This window comes from Camelus dromedarius, chromosome 14, assembly GCF_036321535.1.
Source record: "Camelus dromedarius isolate mCamDro1 chromosome 14, mCamDro1.pat, whole genome shotgun sequence".
Lineage (NCBI taxonomy): Eukaryota > Metazoa > Chordata > Mammalia > Artiodactyla > Camelidae > Camelus > Camelus dromedarius.
Window position 1 is genome coordinate 4,158,978 of NC_087449.1, and position 19,202 is coordinate 4,178,179.

Below are 19,202 nucleotides of genomic sequence, written 5' to 3' on the forward strand. Positions count from 1 at the left end.
TCATGTATGAAAACTTCGGTGCCCCCCCCCCACTTTTCTATATTCGGTGTCTAGCACACAGTAGGCGCCCCATAACCACTGAATGAAAGATGCTACTTATCTTACAGGAGCAAATCCAGAAATTTCCCCATTATTACCAGTGAAGTAGACATTTTGGTCTGACTCTTAATGATTTTGCCTTTCCCGAGGACAAAAAGTATTTGCAAGAAGGCTAATAACTCAAGTTAACTAGTCTCTGAGATCTTGGATATAATAAAGTGAATACATATTTTGACCAACAGGAAGTTTCCAAAAGGAAATAATACTTAAAAACAAACTTACAAATTACAATCTATTTAAACTTTAATTTGTGCATTTGTGGTAATTTATGACTGCAAAACACTTTTTCTTAAAATGACATAAAGGCACATTTCATTTGAATGCATAGTGTACCATTCTAAAATATCCTAATTTCCTTACAAAGTGCTTGAGCAGTCACTTACACATACAGTAATAGCAAAATATATTTACACTCTATGGAGTTTAAAAATTTTTAACCTAAAATATATATATTTTAAAAACTACAGAAAAAATTAGTGCTTTCTTCAGCTTAATTGTGTGAATATACCCTGCCCTCTAATTATTTTTAGTGATTGACTTCAATTAAAAAAAAATTCTGTACACTGTGTAGTTACAAAACGCTATGTCAGTTTTTAATGCTAAAAAGTCTATTTTAGACATTGCTCTCTATGCATATTTGAGAACCAGAAAAGGTGAGCAGACTGTACCTCAAAAGTATTTAGTGTTTTTTTTTAATGTTGTATTAACACTGTTTACATTAAGACCAGACATTTAAGCTAAGATCCTCTACTGTCCTTTACCAAGGAAGTTAACTGGCATTTTAAAATAATTTTAAACATAAGTACTCCCTCTTTCTGTAAGATTTCCTCCAAAGGATCATGGGTAATAATCAATTTGTAAGGAAATAGGAATTATCTGTGAACAATTTTAATTGTTCTCAGAGTACAACAAAAACATGCCAACACATCCTGGTAAGGCTGAAGAATTTATAAATGCTTTAAGCTCAACTGTCTTATAATCAGTGTGCTTTCATTTTTTTCACAGGATTTAAACTTGAGCAATTTTAAAGATATGAGATCATGGTGATTGAATTGTTTAACTCAGTATGGTTAGTTAACAACTTGTTATTCCTGAGGTATGATGACCCTAACATGCTAATAAGCACAGAATCAACGATGGTGTTATTGAACTGAGGAAAAACAAAGTCATAGGCTAGGAGGGAAAATAATTAAAACAAAACAGAAATAAAAACAAACTCCAGGCAAGTAGAAAAGTCATGGCCTGCAAAAAGACTCTTCTATAAGAGCATTGAAAAAGCCACAATGGATCCTCTGAACAGTTGTAAAAAGTATTTGATCAAATTATTTTTGAGACTTTTGAGGTACAGCTTTAGTGTTATAATAATTTTTATAAAATATAGACTGTTTTATCAAAAATATTTATACATTCTGTTATAATATATTGCTTTTGCCCTCAGTAACTGCCAATATAAAATCTGGATCCAGTGGCCTAAAATGTACAAATGCACTTAATGTACATGCTGGAGTCTGAGGTGTCTGCTTGGCCACTGTACAAAGTGATGAAGTGGTGAAATTAAATAATAAACCTACAACACAGAATACATTACAACTTGCACATATACATGTTCACAGCATGTATACAATGATAATCCCTATGTTTTAACAAAGATATAGTTCTCTTCTACAGTAGACACAAGAAGATGAACTAGGTTGATAAATGTACAATGAATATCAAAAAAGGAGTAATCAGTTCACTGATTCTGGAAGAAGGTAGGACTGAACGTACTGAGTAGCTAGACTCTGGGAATGCATACAGGTAACAGCGTCTTGGTACAGGCTGGTCTTAAGTCCTCATTCTTAACATTTTAAGTAAATGTAGATGTAGAGTTGTTCCTGTTTGTTTCACCATGGTTGGTTTAAGAAACAAAAAAGTTGTTTGGCAAGTAGCTCTGTTGGAAAGCTATGAGGCTCTGTTACATGGTTGGTAAAGGTAAGGCAATAAAATTTTTCTTCTAATAAATATAGAAAATTTATAATACAAGACATCAATTCATTTCGTTTAAAAAAAAAAAAGGCCCCAAAATGTGCACAAACTACCACTACATTTTTTTGATATTACAGTAATTTCTTTAAAAAAATAAGAGCATTTGCCTTATTCAAACAAAATCATACTGTGTGTGGATGGCAATGGCACCCCAAGCCCTCCTTCCTCTTTCTGGAAACGCAGCTGAGGGCAATGGCTCCTCAGCCCTGCTCCCACTTCAGGTGGGCGCACGGCGAAGCTCGGGGCTGCAGAAGGGTGTTTTTTGTTTTTTTTTTTTCCTTTTTTAAAAATAAGACTATTGATCCAAAAGTATTCATCTGTGAGAGATTTTCACGGCCGATGTTCATTCAGCTTAAATTCCATGAAACTGTTTCCAGTGCTCGATTTACATTGAAAATACACTGAGAAGCCACTTTTCAAGACGGTATTAGAACAGTACTTTTAAACACATCTTCATATGTTTACAGTAACTCAGAAGCTATTGGTGGCAAATGAAGGGTTGCTATTTTTAAGAGGTCTGCTTGTGAGTCGGTCTCCTTTGTTTCACAGTGTATAGGAACTCAACACCAATCAGCGATGTAGTCAAAATCTCTGAACATTTCCTGCTCCTCTTCTGAAAGTATCCTCGGTTCTCGAGGGGGAGTCAGAATAGGTGCTTCTGAGGTAAATTCATCATCAAAATTACTGACATCTTCCCGGCCTCTAATGGTAGGTACAAACGGCGGCTTTACTTTTTTGTCCATCAGAGCACTCCAATCAATTAGCTGCATTGCAAAATATAAAACGACCAGTTTAGCTTCCTACTCTTAATTCCTATAGTTTCATTAAAAAAAAGAATTAAACTTTCATACTTACTCGGAAAAGTGGGTGCTTTTTTACATCCTCTGCATCTTTCTCGCCAGCTCCAAGGCGCCGCTCAGGATTTCTTCTTAATAACTAACACAACATAAAGGAAGAAATTTAAAATAAAACCCGGGACTTCATTGATAAGGATTTTTAGAACTTGCAAAGTTTAGACGCTTCTTTTGACGTGTGTTTGTCTAAACCATGCAACATCTACGACTGAAAAACAACTTCTAAAATTCTACTGAGAAATGTCTTCAATATAAAAGAAGTCAAGGAATTCAGAAACCACTGATTCTTACCCTTCTCATGATTGAGATGGCTTCTGTAGATAAGAACCTTGGGTACCTTACTTCATCGTTTACAATACTGTCAAACACTTCCTCTTCATCATCACCAGGAAAGGGAGACTAGAAGAAATATCTCTGAGTCAGTCAAATTGCATTTTAATCAGTAAAATCTTACCTATCTGAAGTTCTGAAGTACAACCAAGAACCAGGTAGTGGGGAAAAAAAGAAAAAGGAAAAACAAAAACAAAAAAACAAATCCACCGAAACACCAAGCAAATAAGGACTACACAAGGCCACAATAGACGCACAGAAGATATGTATCTATTATCCAGAGATACACCATATACTCCTGCGGAAATCTTCGTGTGGAAAGACAGAAGGAAACGGGTAAGGCAAATATGGTATTACGTGTTACTGCAGAGGGAAGCACAGAGTTTGAGGAAATACATCAGATATGGACGTGCTTTGAATTTCACAGCCAGTAGCAAATTAATGACGGCAAAACACAGAGACTGTGGTGTAATGATGGCACTGAGAAGCAACTGCCCACAAAATTAACCCGAAAGGAACAAAAGAGCACACAATTACAGGCATATTTAATGCTCTATACACAATAGGTCTTAGGGCAGTTCAATAAGCAGAATATTAAACTGTTGCCCATAATGACAATAATGACCCCAAATCATAAAAAAGTAGTTAAGTAACATTCACTGTAACAATTTGATGTACACAGGCATGAACTCTCAACCACGTTGGAAATGTGGCCGTGAAGCATGACTTACTACCTCAGAATCTCAGATGACTCAGATCTGGCTGCTTGCTTCCTGTCAGTTTCAGTTATTAAAGAAAAAGAACCCAGAGCCAAGGGGAAGGCACTATTAGCGGAGAGCGCGATCTCTGCCCCGAGCAATCTGTGAAAGTGAACTCAGAACCCAACTTCCTAAAGCTGGGCTGCTAATCTTACTGCTCATATCTAAGAAAACCTCAAACTTTTCAGTCATCTAACCTTAGTTATGATTTGCTAAAACCTGGTTTTATCAAGTTTGTTGTATCAAAACCAAGTTTGCTCATTCACTCATTCAAAACACGTAAGTCAAATACCTGCTATATGGGACAACATAAATTTTTCTGAGATTGAGACTGTAAGTTAGGGGAAAATTCTATTTCACAAGGATTCTCCATCAGAATTTCAAATGGTAACACATAGCTCTTTTGTCTCCTATTTGATCAGTCGATTCTGTATTTGAAAACTAACACTCTACAAGTCTCTGAACAGTGAAGATATATCTATGTATTTGTTAAGTTGTTAAAGTTCCTTTTTCCTGCAAATAGATTATAAACAAACAGGGCTCACAATGAAAGGCCAGCAAACGTGCTTTAAGCACACAGAAAAAGAACCCTGTAGTCTGCTCAGCCATCGAAGCCCTCACTCCAGTATCTGAGGCTGCTTCCAACTCCGCTGACACTTTCACTCCCATTCGGCACAGAGAAAGGGGCCCTGACGCATTAGTTGATTCCTACAGTCTTCCAAGTCCTCAAAACTCAGACAGATACAAATACAAACTTGAAAATGCACAATGTATCCAGTGAGTTTTCAATCATTTGTAGTAATAGAGGAATCAGATACAAACTTTAACTGAACCTCACTTTTATAACATTAAAAAAAGGTATTGTTTACATCTCACCAGTGCTATGGATGTGTGTACCAATGAGTTTTAAGTTTAGTTCTTTTCCTAACTACACTTTCAAAAAGGTGCTAAAAAGAAATGATGTTGCAAAAAGCAATTGTGAAGAAACAGCCAGATTCATTGTCTTTCATCTCCTAGTAAGTGAGAGCTTCATCAATTAGGAGCTCTTTTAAAAAAATATGGAACAGGAGCATCCCCATTTGTCCACTGCCACGTTCCCCAGACACACAATTAAGTGGCTCTCGATTCTATAGTATTTTGCAATAAACTCACATTTTTGCATGTCACCTCTAATGTGGCAAGTAAATTTTAAGCAAGCACATAATTTTTGTTAACTTAAATCTCATACATAATTGAATACTACATTTAAAAAACAAAAACAAAAGTGTTACTTAAAAAAGAAGAAGTTCAAGTGTGCCACAGCTTACAGAAGCAACTATTATGAGCACTTTTGGAAAGTAAAGACCACTGTGGATTAGGGATAAAATGTATCTTTCCATCTTAAAGCACCATGCACTTTTCTAAACAGGTGAAAAATTCAGATCTGAATCCTTGGTCTGAATAATAGAAACAAGTTTGGGTGGATTCAATACCCTATTCCTGGAGGCAGCAAAGCAGAGACAGGTGAAAATCTCAGCCCCACTGTATGAGAGCTGTGTGATTATAAGCAAGTTATTAGCCATTTTGGGTCTCTATTTATATGCATCTGAAAATAAACGTAAGACTCCTACTGAGCTCATTAAAGGTTGCTGGAAAATTAAATGAGCTAATATTTATACAGCACGTAGAACAGGGTCTGGCACACGGTAGACATTTTAATTGGCTACTTTCGCCCCTCTTTTCCAAGTTTCTACTCCAACTTGACATACCAAAAGGCACTGTCATTGGAGGAACTAAAATAATTTATTTGTTTGTTTGGGATAACTGTCACTAAACTGCAGTGCCAAACTTCAGAAATTTCTGACATTCAGTAATTCAGTCACCCCTTCATTCAGCTACTACTTCATTCCCACCTAGAATGTGCAAGGAAGGCTGCTGGCATTAGGGAAACCGGAACAATGAACCAGTCCCGTAAGATAATTTTTCTTGCATCTTGAGACCATCAAGCTCCTCTACTAAGGAGTTTTCAATTGCTTGACTAAATATTTACTCTTTTCTAATTCCACCCTAATTTACCATTTCCAACAATTTATAACAAGATAGATCAGCCTCCTTTTACTGCTTTATTAATCAGATATAATCCACTGTTTCCCAAGTGGTAACAATTTCTATGTACAAATAAGTTAGTCCAAGAAATTTAAGTTAATTTAAAGAAAACAGTAGGAAAAAATGTTACTCTTTTCGATTCTTCTGTGTTGCTTTTGAAGGTAACACTTATTTTGCCCAACGTATGGCTACTTTTCCTTATACAGAGTGCATTCTTTTTATTAGTCTTGCTTTCTATTTCCTATGAAATGATCAGTCATGTATGGTTGTGTTTTAGAATCATAAAGCATAATCATAGCAACACTGAAATATGAAGCTGTTTTCTAGTGTTAGTAACGCATTCCACAGACAATATAAAAATCTACAAAAGACAGTGAAGGTCAATGGAGAACACAGGCAACTGTAAGTATATTACAAATATTTATAACACTTTAAGTTCCACTTAGGCAGGAGCTGTACTAAATGGTTTTGTAAGTGACGTGCTGTGCGCTGTCAGTCACTTTTCTCTTCTCCCTATTTTACACCGCTTACCTCCCCAACGAGCATTTCATATATAAGCACACCAAGGCCCCACCAATCGACAGCCCTTGTGTAGGATGTTTCTGTTAACACTTCCGGGGCAAGAAATTCAGGAGTGCCACAGAATGTGCTTGTTCTGTCTCCATATCCCATTCCTGCAAAGAGGTAAAATTTAAATATTTGTTAGCAAAGGAAAAAATGAGCATGAAATTTAGAAGATGTCCTTAGGAAGCAAAATTAAAGGTGTGCATTTGTGCATGGTGTCCAGACTCAAGACACAGCAAGGACTTTTAAAGAAAATGCTAAGGACTGGTAGAGAAAACTGTGCAACAGCAACTCATACTATTTAATTAATGGGTAAAAATAAGTACATAAAGGTTCCATACTTTGTTTTATTATTTATTCTTTCTATCTTGTCACTTCTTTACATTTACATTACAAATGCTCCACGTGCTGCTAGGAAGTTAAATTTAAAATAGTATGCATTTATTTTGATTGAAAATCTCAAATGAATCTGTAAGACTATGGGAGCAAAACTTGAAGGGCATAATTAAATACAATAACACATTAAGGTGGAGGAATTTCCCCCCCTAACATTTCTTTAATTTTGTCATATTCTTTTTTTTATTTTCAATAAAATGCCATTTTAAAAAATAGTTGATACAATATCTATATTAGTTCTACACAAGCCTTTTAAGTGACTTGGAGAAGATTAAGAAAACAAAGACAGAAACAGAACTAACATTTTTGATTTTTATGATTTTTATTTTCTGCTCTGATCACATTAATTAATCCAACTACTTATGAATTAAACATTCACTGAGTACTTAAGATGTGCCAAGCACTACACTATATGCTATGGAAAGAAAGCTAAATAATAAGAGGCTACCAGAGAAGAGGGGGAGACAGACAATGTTCACTACAGTACACTGTATTAAATGTACCTATGTGTTATATATTAGGCACTGTGCCATATGCTTCTCTCTAATTCTCATAGTTACCCTAAGCAAGAAGAGTTCTATTCATTTTATAGCTGAGGAAACAGACTCAATGAGCTTAAGAGTAACTCATCCAAAGACACACAGCAAGTAAGTGGCAGAGCCAGGATTCAAACCTAAGACTGTCTGGTGCGCGAGCCTATGGTCTCTGCACTTTCTTTTGCTGCCTTTGACTCAGACTCCCTGGGTACGTACTTGTTCACGCACACGCAAACGATTCCTGAGGGGTATGAATATTTCTTATTTAAAATGTTAAAAGTTTTAAGAAGCAGGGGAGTTTTTAGGCCTATATAATTTACTCTGCACAATCTCAGCAGAGCAAAAAATCTGGTGCTTAACCAATGCTTTCTTAGAGTAGTGACAGAGAATCTTAGTTTTAAACTATAATTTCTGAAAACCTAACCTTATTCATATTCACAGAATAAATTCTTAATAATGTGATAAGTAGGTTAAATGAACAATCCAACATGTCTCAATAAAGAATAAATTAAAGTTAAAAATACACTTTGCTTTCCATAGACAGGCTTGAAAAGAATTAAAGTACCAAGGAATAGTAATCTATTAGAAAAAGCACTTTAAAATATCTAATTACCTTCTTTGCAAAGACCAAAATCGGCAATTTTCACAAAGCCCTCTGTATCTAGCAATAAGTTATCCAATTTCAAATCTCTGTTCAGGGTAAAAAAATGTAAAATGAAAAAAAAATCAATAAAATCAGTAGATAATGTAGTAAAAAAATCATTTCAATAAGAGCCATATTTTCTCTTTACTAAAAAAAAACTGAGTTTTTTCAAATTAGGGTTGAGATTTAAATACTGTCTTGCAAGTATTCATTTTCTTCCTTTTGGCAAGTTTATTACTTTATATAACACAGCTTCTGACTAATTTTCCCCGTTATATAGAAAAGGAAAAATGTATTTAAAAGAGGAATGTTTTATCTATTTAAATACGTATTTTAAAGCATAGGAGGAGTTCAAGTGTATTTAACTCAATTTTTATTAATTTGTTATTCATGATAATCTGACTTCTAAGTTTGACGTTTGCCTACCCACCATCCATAAGAAAGAACTGTCAAACTAACAGTACAAATAAGGTGTCTGGGAGTAGGTTTAACCAAACTTCTAAGGGAATAATTCAAAATAAAGAGAAAGTTACTGAGTATACTAAATGATTGCAAGTTAGGTTGAAAATTTTATTCTTTGAGTAAAATAGGGCCATGAGGAAACCATTACCTTGGGAATATTGTAAGACGTTTGAATAAACTGATGTTTATACTCCTTTTAATTCTGACCAGCCCTCCCAGAACTTGCCCAACCTACAGTGATACCATTCAAAGTGTGGCCCACAGACGAGCTGCTGGGCTGTGAACTCTCTGTTCCTTCCTGGTCTGTGATGTGGGGAGGAGTCTGTGCCAGCACAGAAGTCAGTTCTGGCACCAAGCACACTGTTTAGCTGATGGCAAGACTTAGTGAAGGAAGCAGAGTGATGTCTTACAATCTGGCACAAGCTACTCATCACGGACAAATTTTGAGGAGTCGTCGTCTACAGACGTTTTCTGTAGTGGGTCTAATGGACGCAAAATATTCACCAGGATGAATATTGTTGGCAAACTGTGTTATCACAAGCCAATTTATAATCTGACTATTCTACTTGGGGAATGGGCAGAAGAGCACGAACAAAGAAGCTCATCACACGGTTACTGTGTGAAACATGTCTTTCAAAATTGGAGTCTACCTTTTTCAGAGGTCACTCATCATATGAAAGATAAAATTAAGAAGCTGATTAAACACAAAATATCCTTATTTATTTTTAATTCTAATTCATATAAAAATAAGCAACTAGAAAGTATCAAAACTTTACTTACCTATAAACAATTTTGTGTTCATGTAAATACTGCAACCCGAGCACTACACATGCAGCATAAAATCTGTGTGAAAAATTAAATCAAAAGAAGTTTATTAAGTTCCACTGCTCTCGAATTCCAGTTTATACTTTTATGTTCAGAGCAGAATTCTATAGTTCATTATTTCACAAACACTTACCATGTGCCAGACATGTAAGTAAGACATGTGCTAAACATTAGGGCTAAAATAAAAAAATAAGAAAAATACAGTCTCTAAAACGGAAGCCAGTATCTTTGCCTGGTGGAGTCACGGAAGCCTGTGGACAGCAGACATCTGACCTGGTTCTGTAGAAGTAATTACACCATGACATAAAGGCGGAAGGATGCCGTGAAAGGCAGGAATTTTGTGGGGAAATGTGGGGCATCCCCCTAAGAGGGAAAGGACCAGAGGTATCAAAGGTGTAACATGTTTGACAACCAATAACAAGTTTGTTGTGGCTGAAATAAAGGATGGGGAAGAAATGGTGGGTGATGAGGCTGAAGAGACAGCCTGAGGTCAAGTCATGAAGGACTCTGAATTCTGTGTTATGAATGCAGGCATACATTGTTTTACTGCATTTTTACCTTACTGTGCTTTGTAGATAATTGCGTTTTTTTTTTTTTTTAAACAAAGTAAAGGTTTATGGCAACCCTGCAAGAAACAAGACTATAGGTTCCATTTTTCCAACAGCGTTTGCTCATTTCAGGTTTCTATATCACATTTTGGAATTCTCTCAATATTTAAAACTTTTTCATCATTGTTGTATTTGTCATGATGATCTATGATCTTTGATGTTATTATTGCAAAAAATTACAATTTGCTGAAGGCTCAGGTGACAGCATTTTTTTTTTAGCAATAAAGTATTTGCTAATCAAGGCATTTACATTTTTTAAGACATAATGCTATCTCACACTTAATAGATTAAGGTATAGTGTAAACATAAGTTTTATATGTACTGGGAAACCAGCAAATTCATGTGACTCACTTTATTGTGACATTCATTTTATTGCGGTGGCCTGGAACCGAACCTGCAGTATCTCCAAGGTATGCCTGTACTGAAAATTCTTCCCTTAGCAATAGCCAGTCAAACCATTTCAGTTGGGACAGAATGATCAGATTTATGTTAGATTTTTCTTGATAGTAGTGTGAAGGTCAGAGTGGAAGCAGGTGTATACTCAGAGGGAAAAGGAGCAGACAAGGCTAGAATGAAAGTACAGATGAAGACCCTGAGTACCTCTAACGTAGCAGCAAGAGAGTAAGAGATGGATTCAAGGGAGACCACAACCAGCACGGCAGGACTTGGTGTCTTATTAACTAGAAAGGATGAGGGAGAGGGAAAAGCTTAAGATAACTATGCTCAAGGTTTTCTTCTTCATGTAATGAACAGGTAATGAAATACACAAATAGCTCAAATTTTATAGGGAAGATGAGTTTGGTTTTAGACATGTTGACTTCAAATTGCCTTGAGGCAGCTGAAGATGTCTAGAAATTGGATAAACAAGTTTGGATCTCAGGAAAACTTCAATCCAGTAGAATATTAACTCTTTAGGGACAGGACCATGTTTGTCTTTTTCAGCATTTAGCCTGATACATAAAAGCCTCACTGAATGAGGAGGTAGGTAATAAAGAATGAACTTTAAAATGCAGATCTGTCTTCAAAGTAGAACCTATAAGGAGACACTTAAAAATCAGTTCTTAATTTGACAAGCAATACACGGACATTTCCTCTATAAAATACACATAATGCCCCTGGCCCCACAGCACAGGATCTCCTTCATCCATCTCCATCTTGCCCCAAGCCACTACCATCCACACAGATAACTAGTCCTGTTAGTTTTGTGAATGTTCTTCAAACTTTTAGAATGCATTCATATGACCATGTAGATAATATGTATTTACGTTTACTTATTTTTATAAAAATGGAACCATAATTTGGAGAATTTAAATATGCAATTATTTATAAATATTTGATTATATGTTATATCTTATTGAATTATCAGGAGTTTAAAAGATCCAGCTGAAGTCCATCAAAACAAATGTGATTCTCAAATTGCTTAAGGTAGTCTTTTCTTTTTAATTAGCAAACTTATTTTAGTGGCAAAATAATGTTGTAACAATTGTAAAAATATCTTGATTTCTCTTTTCTCTGTAAACAGATTGCCCTAATGATACTTAATAAATAACTGGGTATATACTATTTAAAACATCTATTTCACTGAATGCTTCCATGGCAGGTACTATGTTAAATATTTTATCAACTTATTAATCTTCAAATCAAACCTTTAAGATAAATATAGAAGCAGAAAATGAAGTTCTCAAAGAGAGAGTAACTAACTTATCTAAACTCACACAGCTAGAAAACAGCAAAGCTAGGAATCAAACTGATTTCAGTTTCATAGTCCCAGGCAGTAAGAACACAGTTTGCCCAGGGTACGCCAGCCACTCTTCTGGGCGCGCTGCTAGCACGCAGAACAGACACGGTCCTCGCTCCTGCTGCTGTGTGAGGGGAGGCAGACAATAAAAATGTAAACAATAAATTAAGATGATTCCAGGTATAGATGAAGTGCTAAGCAGAATACAAATAGAAAATAGAACAGAGTGGCCTAATTTAGACCCTCGTGATACAGTGGTATTTCAGGTAAAAGTACTCAGGAGAGGACCTTCAAAGAAATGACATTTGAGGTGAGACCTGAATGGTTAGAGGGAGGTACTTCAGATATGAAATACTGCAATGTAGCATTTTATTCTTGTATTTCACTGGGCTTGTTTCATTGATACTATATAATTTGTATTCTCAGAAAAAATAAAAAGTTTCAGGATTTTATATTTAAAAAAAAGGCATAACAAAACAAAAATAAATTCCCACAGCAGTTAGCACAGGGCTAGGCACAGTCCAGATGTCCTGATATTAATCTTTAAACATGCAGGAGATGGATTATTAGTAGCTCTCTATTACTTTGTGGTTTTGCCTCCTTTTCTGAAAGCTTCACTACCATCAGAACTAAAGCCGTATTTCTTCATTGGAAACTTAAAAGTGTGACAGTACGACTACTGTCTACTCTACTGCATCTCTAATGGTTATGGCAAGAATCAAATCAAGGAGTGAAAGTGAAAATGTTACACCAATGTTAGCCGCCAGAATACAGACAAGTGATGATAATTCAATAATGAACCCAATAAAGGTTTACTATTGGCTTACGATTTTTATGATTTGGGATATGCTTTGGAGGTAGAATTTGGATGCTGCACGTAAGAGAAAAAGAGAATCCACAACGATCCCTGTGTTTTGGCTTGAACAACTGGTAGGCGGTACTGCCGGTTAGTAAGACAGAGAAGAACAGTGGAGTGACAGGCTGGGGGCGGGGATGGGAAACACCAGGAGTCCAGCCTGAGCTGTTAAATGTGAAATACCTACTAGCTGTATGAAGGGCAAGCTGGCCGCTGAGTGTTATCAGAGCTGAAAGTTTAGGAAAGAGGTGAGGGCTGAAGGTGTCAACCTGGTGAACACCTGCACACAGAGCAGAGCTATTAAGAGCATTTTCCTAGGTTCGCAGCTCCAGATCGTAGCGCCAACACTTACGAGCTGTACAGCGGGGATGACGACAGGGGAAGAATATATACACGTGGATGTTCAATCACAAGTGTTCGCTATTAATTATTTTTATGCATTTGAATAAGCAAAACTCATACAATATCAGATTCAAAAACTACAAAAAGGTTATAGTGGAAAGTCTGCATTCTCCGCCTCTCACTGGAAGCGATATGCATACCAGTTTCTTTTATATTCTACCAGAGATGTTGTGTACACACGTGCAAACAAATAATACTGCTTCTTTTAGATTACCCTTTAAATGCAAATACAAATATCTCATACGGATATATGATACAAACTCTTCTATACTTTCTTTTTTCACTTAACAATGTACTTTGAGTATAGTTAATATTTAAAGCCATGGTCCTAGATGGCATTCCCCAGGGAGAAAATATTATTAGGAAAAAAAGAGGAATTTTATTAAAATAAACCTAAATTGTATATTTAAATGATCAAGTGTGATTTAGGGTAATCCACGAAACTTTCAACATGGAGAACAGAGAAAAACAGATACATTTACATATGGCACAAAGGTAAGTAAGGAGTCCTAATATTCCTTGCAGAGATCTGTTTTCCATTTGGGGGAAAAATAAATCTAAAATTTAGACAGCTTTTTTCCCTTCCCCAAAAGAAACAGTCATGGAAGACCTCAGAAAACATCTCAGTACTCACACAGCTCTTGGTTCAGAAAAGACGTCAGCATGAATGTGCATCATGAGGTCCCCGCCGGCAGCATATTCCATTACAAAGCAGACGTGCTCTTTGGTTTGGAAACATGCAAAAAGGTTCACCAAAAAGGGATGCCTTACACTATTCACAGTTTCAAAAATTCTTTTTTCACACATCAGGCTGTAAGAGAAAACATTTAAAAATCACTATTTTTTTAAAAACTTCTAATTGGAAATAACATTCTTTAAAAATTACTAAACTCTAAAATAAGCAAAATTCTTAACTATTATAACTTTAAAACCATAAAATTTGTCTTAGTTTTGCTATAAATGCTTTGAAAAATTTGGACTACTTGCTATATATAACGTCAACAGAAATATATTTAAAAAAACTAAATACGATTAGCATGACACAAAACTCGCAGTGACTGTATCAGAGTAGCACACACACGGTTAACGGGTACAGTTAATAAAAAGGCTTAATTAGGGGTGAACTGTGAAAGTTTATCAGGAATTGGCCAAAGGATTTAGCAACTTTAAATTTTTAGGGCATAACTTTAAAATATAAAGTTTGTGATCAAGGTAATTTCGAGGACTGTATATGTTTATAATTCATAAGTAATGGTATCCAAATATTCTATCATATAAGAAGTTGTGGGGTAAAGATATACCATATAAAATTTTAATTTAGAAGTCTAACTGGAAAATAAAGAGGATACACAGGGCATTCTACAACAGGCCTCAAGGAAGCTCCTGGAGAGAAAAACAATTTATCTATGAGGTCTGCAGCTATCCCAGGTTTTCCCTGTAAGAACGCTTACAAGAACAGTGGTCAAACTTACTGGCTCTGAAACATTAATTTTGCCTAAACAGCAAAAAATACCACTTTTCTTTTTCAACTTCACTTAAAACTCAGAGCAGAAGAACATCAGGTCACATATGACTCAAACAGAACCTGGAATTAACATTTTAAGCACCTGATCAAAAGAAATATACCAACAGACAAATTTTATTAACAACTGTATTATATTTATGTTTCTAATACAAAAATAGGCACTTTTTCTGGTTTGTTTTTGAGACCGGAATAAAAAATGGATGTTAATGTCTGTTTAAAAGCATTAATAATGCTTTTATTTTTAAAATAAAAGAACTGGTTAGATTTTTTGTGTGTGTGTGGTTGTTGTTGATTTCAAAATGCCAAACTAAAGTCCAGATGTTGGAGGGAGGCAGACCCATTTTCCTTTCTTTTGAGTCTTTTAAGAGTTAATTTTTAAAATGTTAATCATTTAAAGATTAAAGCATTTATTTGGGTATTCAGATTATATTGCTATAACTCAAAAATATTAAATAGAATTTTGAAAACATTTAAAAGTACACCTGCTGTGTAGGAGGATCATGTAATTTTGAAGCTATGTTAATATAGCTGTCTTCTGGGTTACAAACTCAAAATACCTGTTCAGTTTTAAATACTGACAGTAAATGGGGCTATTATAAAATAGCGTTTAAATTCTATTGAATATGGTCACATTCTAGATAAACTCCTATGCTCTGATTTCACACAATGTATTTATAATTTTACATATACTCAGGAACAGAAAGCCCCACTGTAATCATTTTTAAAGCGCTGGCCTTATGTCTACATACATTTGCCAGGTTTCTAAATGACTACAAATTTAAGTCATTATTAGAAATAAATTCATGGAAGATTAAAAAGAAAGTTAATAGCTTCGACTTTATCACCATTTAAGTTTATTGGAAAGTAATGTTCAATTGGGCAAGATCTATGCGATGGATTTTAAAACAACTGATTTACTATATCAATCTAAATTTTGGCTAATGTAGACAAAATATTCAGATGAAATAAGACAAACTGACAAGACGTCTTGGTCTCAAGTGGATGACAAACATGGCCTCTTGACTGTCTATGGTTTATATTTATGGGTGAATTACTAATAAACTATGGGGGAATTTATGGAAGAGTCATTAATTCTCAACGGGATGAGTATGAGGTTAGACCTGTGTTGAACATGCAAATGGTCTAAAGGATTGATCAGAGAACGTCTCTTAAAATGGTTTTAATGCCATAGGAATTCTTTGATGAAGACTGACAGTAATGATGAGGACTGGGTAGATGTCTTACGTCTATTAGGTAAATGAGAAAGGCTCTTTATAGACCCAAATCATCACAACAATTTTAAGCATTTCATAGCACACCAAAAAGCCGCTCCGTAAGAGTCTTTAACTATTCCCACCCTAATCTAAACTGCATGTTCTCCCTGAAAGCCCACGGAACAATCAAACCTCATTCAAAACTTTAAACTTCACTCATTCTGTCCAGAACATTTTCCTCTAAATTGTCATTTTTCTTCTCTCCATGTTCCCAAATATCTTCCACCTTCCGAAGAACAGCACAAACCCAATCTTCTTTACGAGGCCTTACCTAAACCCACCAGCACACCTTCACCCTGATGTTCCCATTTATGAGCTGCTACTGTCTTTACTGTTTATTTTAAACTCAAACATATCTAGTCTCTTTTACTTACATAACTAGTGTATTTCTGTTTTATCTCCCTAAGCAGCTAGTTCTAGCCTAACTTTTTTGTGCACTTCCTTCCCAGTACATTATTAGACATGCAGGAAACTTAAAACCTTGTACAGATAGTTATTTTGGTCAGTGGAAACCACATCATTAATAAGGCCAGCCTTAGGATTGAAGTGTGTGTATGTGTGTGTGTGTGTGTGTGTGTGTGTGTATTATATAAAAAAATCTGACTAGCTGTGCTTTTGTTCTACAACTGCAGAAGTATACTTCCACAGCTATTCTGTTCTCTTGAAATATGAACTGATAAAAAAAAAAGGAAGCTGAGTGAGAAGGCGTAACAATGACATAAATTTGACATGCTTAGAAGTGGGGAAGATGGGACTGAGAAAAAAGGTTCTACTACTGGTGGGTGGAGAATGTGATCTTTGTATATAAATCATATTACTCAGGAGTTAGTGCATAATTTGTATCCCTTTAAAAAGATGTAGATTTGTGGTTACCAGAGATGGGGGTCGAGAGAGGCGAAACTGGATGAAGGCAGTCAAAAGGTACAAACTTCCAGTTATAGGTACATAAGTACTAGGGATGTAATGTATAACATGATAAACAAAATTAATATTGCTGTATGTTATATATGAAACAAGAGAGTAAATCCTAAGAGTTCTCATCACGAGGAAAAATAGGTATTTTTAAAATTTGTTTAACTTCATTTCTATGAGATGATGTTTACTAAACTTACTGTGATAATCATTTCATGATGTATGTAAGTCAAATCATTATGCTGTACACATGAAACATGCTGCACTGCATGTCAATTATATTTCAATAAAACTAGAAGAAAAAAAAGCAAAAAAAAAAACCGTAACAAAGTAAGGGGCTGATTTGGAACTTTCTAAGATTTAAGCAAAATAATAAAATTTACACTAGAGAAAGAATATTTAGAAAAAGTATTATCAAGAACCATTAAGCATTTAAAAAACATCTACAAAAAATAAACGACTAATATGCAATAACACTGAATTCTATGGAGCTATTATTAACAAGGATGAGCTAGAAAGTGAATATAAAGGATTCTGCTTACTTGTTTACCATTCAGACTTGCAAGTAATAAATATATTACTTTAAAAAACTTGCTTGTCTATTTTCTTAATTTTTTTCTTGTCTTCCTCTAATTGCTCCTTTTTTGCTGCCCTCCTCAAATTCCTCTGAGTTTTAGTTCTCACTCTGAATCTTACATTTCTCTGTTTTCCCAGTTCTACCAGAGATTATTTTACTTCCATGTTACTGAATACGTGGATTTATAACTGACGTTAGATAAAGATCACTCATCAACTTTTCACCAACGCTGGATCAAGTTTAAGTACGGGTAATGTCCTAGTTCTGGCTAAAGCTTCATTCTCTAATCTGGACGTTCTTTTTTAATAGCAATATTAACATTATTATGTCTAGATTAAATGAGAAAGTGTTTTCCTACAGAGACAGGGCTCAAAGTTGTAACAATGTAGTAACAATATAGGAGAAAGCTATTTAAACCACAAGGTAGTACCAGTTTCCCATTATGAACAGTAGTAGTACCAGTTTCCTATTATTTTAGGATATAAATGAATTTACTATTTATGGATCTGGAATAAATATTCTTAAAAGAAAAACATCTGACCTTACTATTATTGTAATTATAAAGAGACTGACAGTGCAATTAAAGGTTTGCATTAGCTACTTACATAACAGAAAAATACAGTTCTAAGCATATAATATGGTGTTCAGAATACTTCATAAATATTAAGCAAAATCCTCTCTGAGTAGTTTTAGATCAAGAAAGAGTTTATTTTGATGTAATTGAGGAGTATGACAAACAGGTAAAAAAAAGGAGAACTCCAAAAGGAAAAGATTTTTTTACACAAAGGAAACTCACATCTTTTAAGATCTATCCTAATTCTAAGAACTTCCTATATGATGGGAAAAAATTAAAAGCAGCAATCTGATGTATCTATATGGCACTTGGAACAATTTGGTAAGGCAAGTACTACCAAAAAATGTATTTTTAAAATGTATACTTTAACTGAGGCTCAGAGATGTTCAGTGAATTGCCCTGGGGTCAAATAATGAACTAAGAAGGAACAATCAGGACTAGAGAAGTGTTCTCACTCAAGTCCCAGGCTGTTTTCATTAGACAGGGCTGTCTTCCATTAATACTAATTGATGCTTCCTGGTGGTTTAACAAAAATAGTTGCAAATATCTAATAAAAGTCTCTTTCTGTAATAAACATGCCATTTGTTATATAATAATTTCCATGTTTATAAACACTCCATTAATTTGGAATTTGAATAAAAGTATATTCTCTAACCTAATTACAGTATTACCTCCAAAGTCCTTACATTTTAACAACTGTCTGTTAAGATGTATCCATATCAGTTTACACCCAGAAAGGTAAGATGCTCTGGTCAAAAAAATGTTACTTTAAGAAAAAGAGAGAGAGAAAAAAAGAACAGACAGGTGCATTTTAAAAAGCAGAATATATTAACCATTCAGTTAACTGAAGATAATTTATAAATGATATTTTATTACTTCTGGAATATGAAATGAGAAATAGCCTCCCCCAACCACAGATGCGTAACAGATCTTATTCCATATAAACACTAACACTTCCAAGTATAAGCTTATTAGTATTAGTTTAAACCATTTGTCATCTTTCCTTGGTATCCATTAACCAGTAAACTGTCGTAAGAGTGGGGAGGAGGGTTGGCTAGAAAGAAAATATTTAATTAATGCCCACCTTATGCATTAACTTAGTTTCTTTACATATCATAGCTGCCCCCTGAACAACACGGGGTTAATCTGTGCATAACTT

General features: G+C 34.9%; 1 protein-coding gene across 2 annotated transcripts in view; it reads right to left on the reverse strand.

The window, feature by feature from the left end:
• Positions 1 to 324: 324 nt before the first annotated feature.
• PKN2 (protein kinase N2) overlaps positions 325 to 19,202 on the reverse strand; it is a 111,005-nt gene continuing 92,127 nt past the window's right edge. For both annotated transcript variants that reach the window (XM_031465535.2, XM_031465534.2), the window contains 7 exons: positions 13,816 to 13,992; positions 9,533 to 9,595; positions 8,261 to 8,337; positions 6,683 to 6,825; positions 3,270 to 3,377; positions 2,980 to 3,060; positions 325 to 2,888 (listed from right to left, as the gene is read on the reverse strand). In XM_031465535.2, coding sequence (XP_031321395.2) covers positions 2,685 to 2,888; positions 2,980 to 3,060; positions 3,270 to 3,377; positions 6,683 to 6,825; positions 8,261 to 8,337; positions 9,533 to 9,595; positions 13,816 to 13,992 — 853 coding nt within the window. In that variant the 3' untranslated portion in view covers positions 325 to 2,684. The remainder of the gene's footprint in view (positions 2,889 to 2,979; positions 3,061 to 3,269; positions 3,378 to 6,682; positions 6,826 to 8,260; positions 8,338 to 9,532; positions 9,596 to 13,815; positions 13,993 to 19,202) is intronic.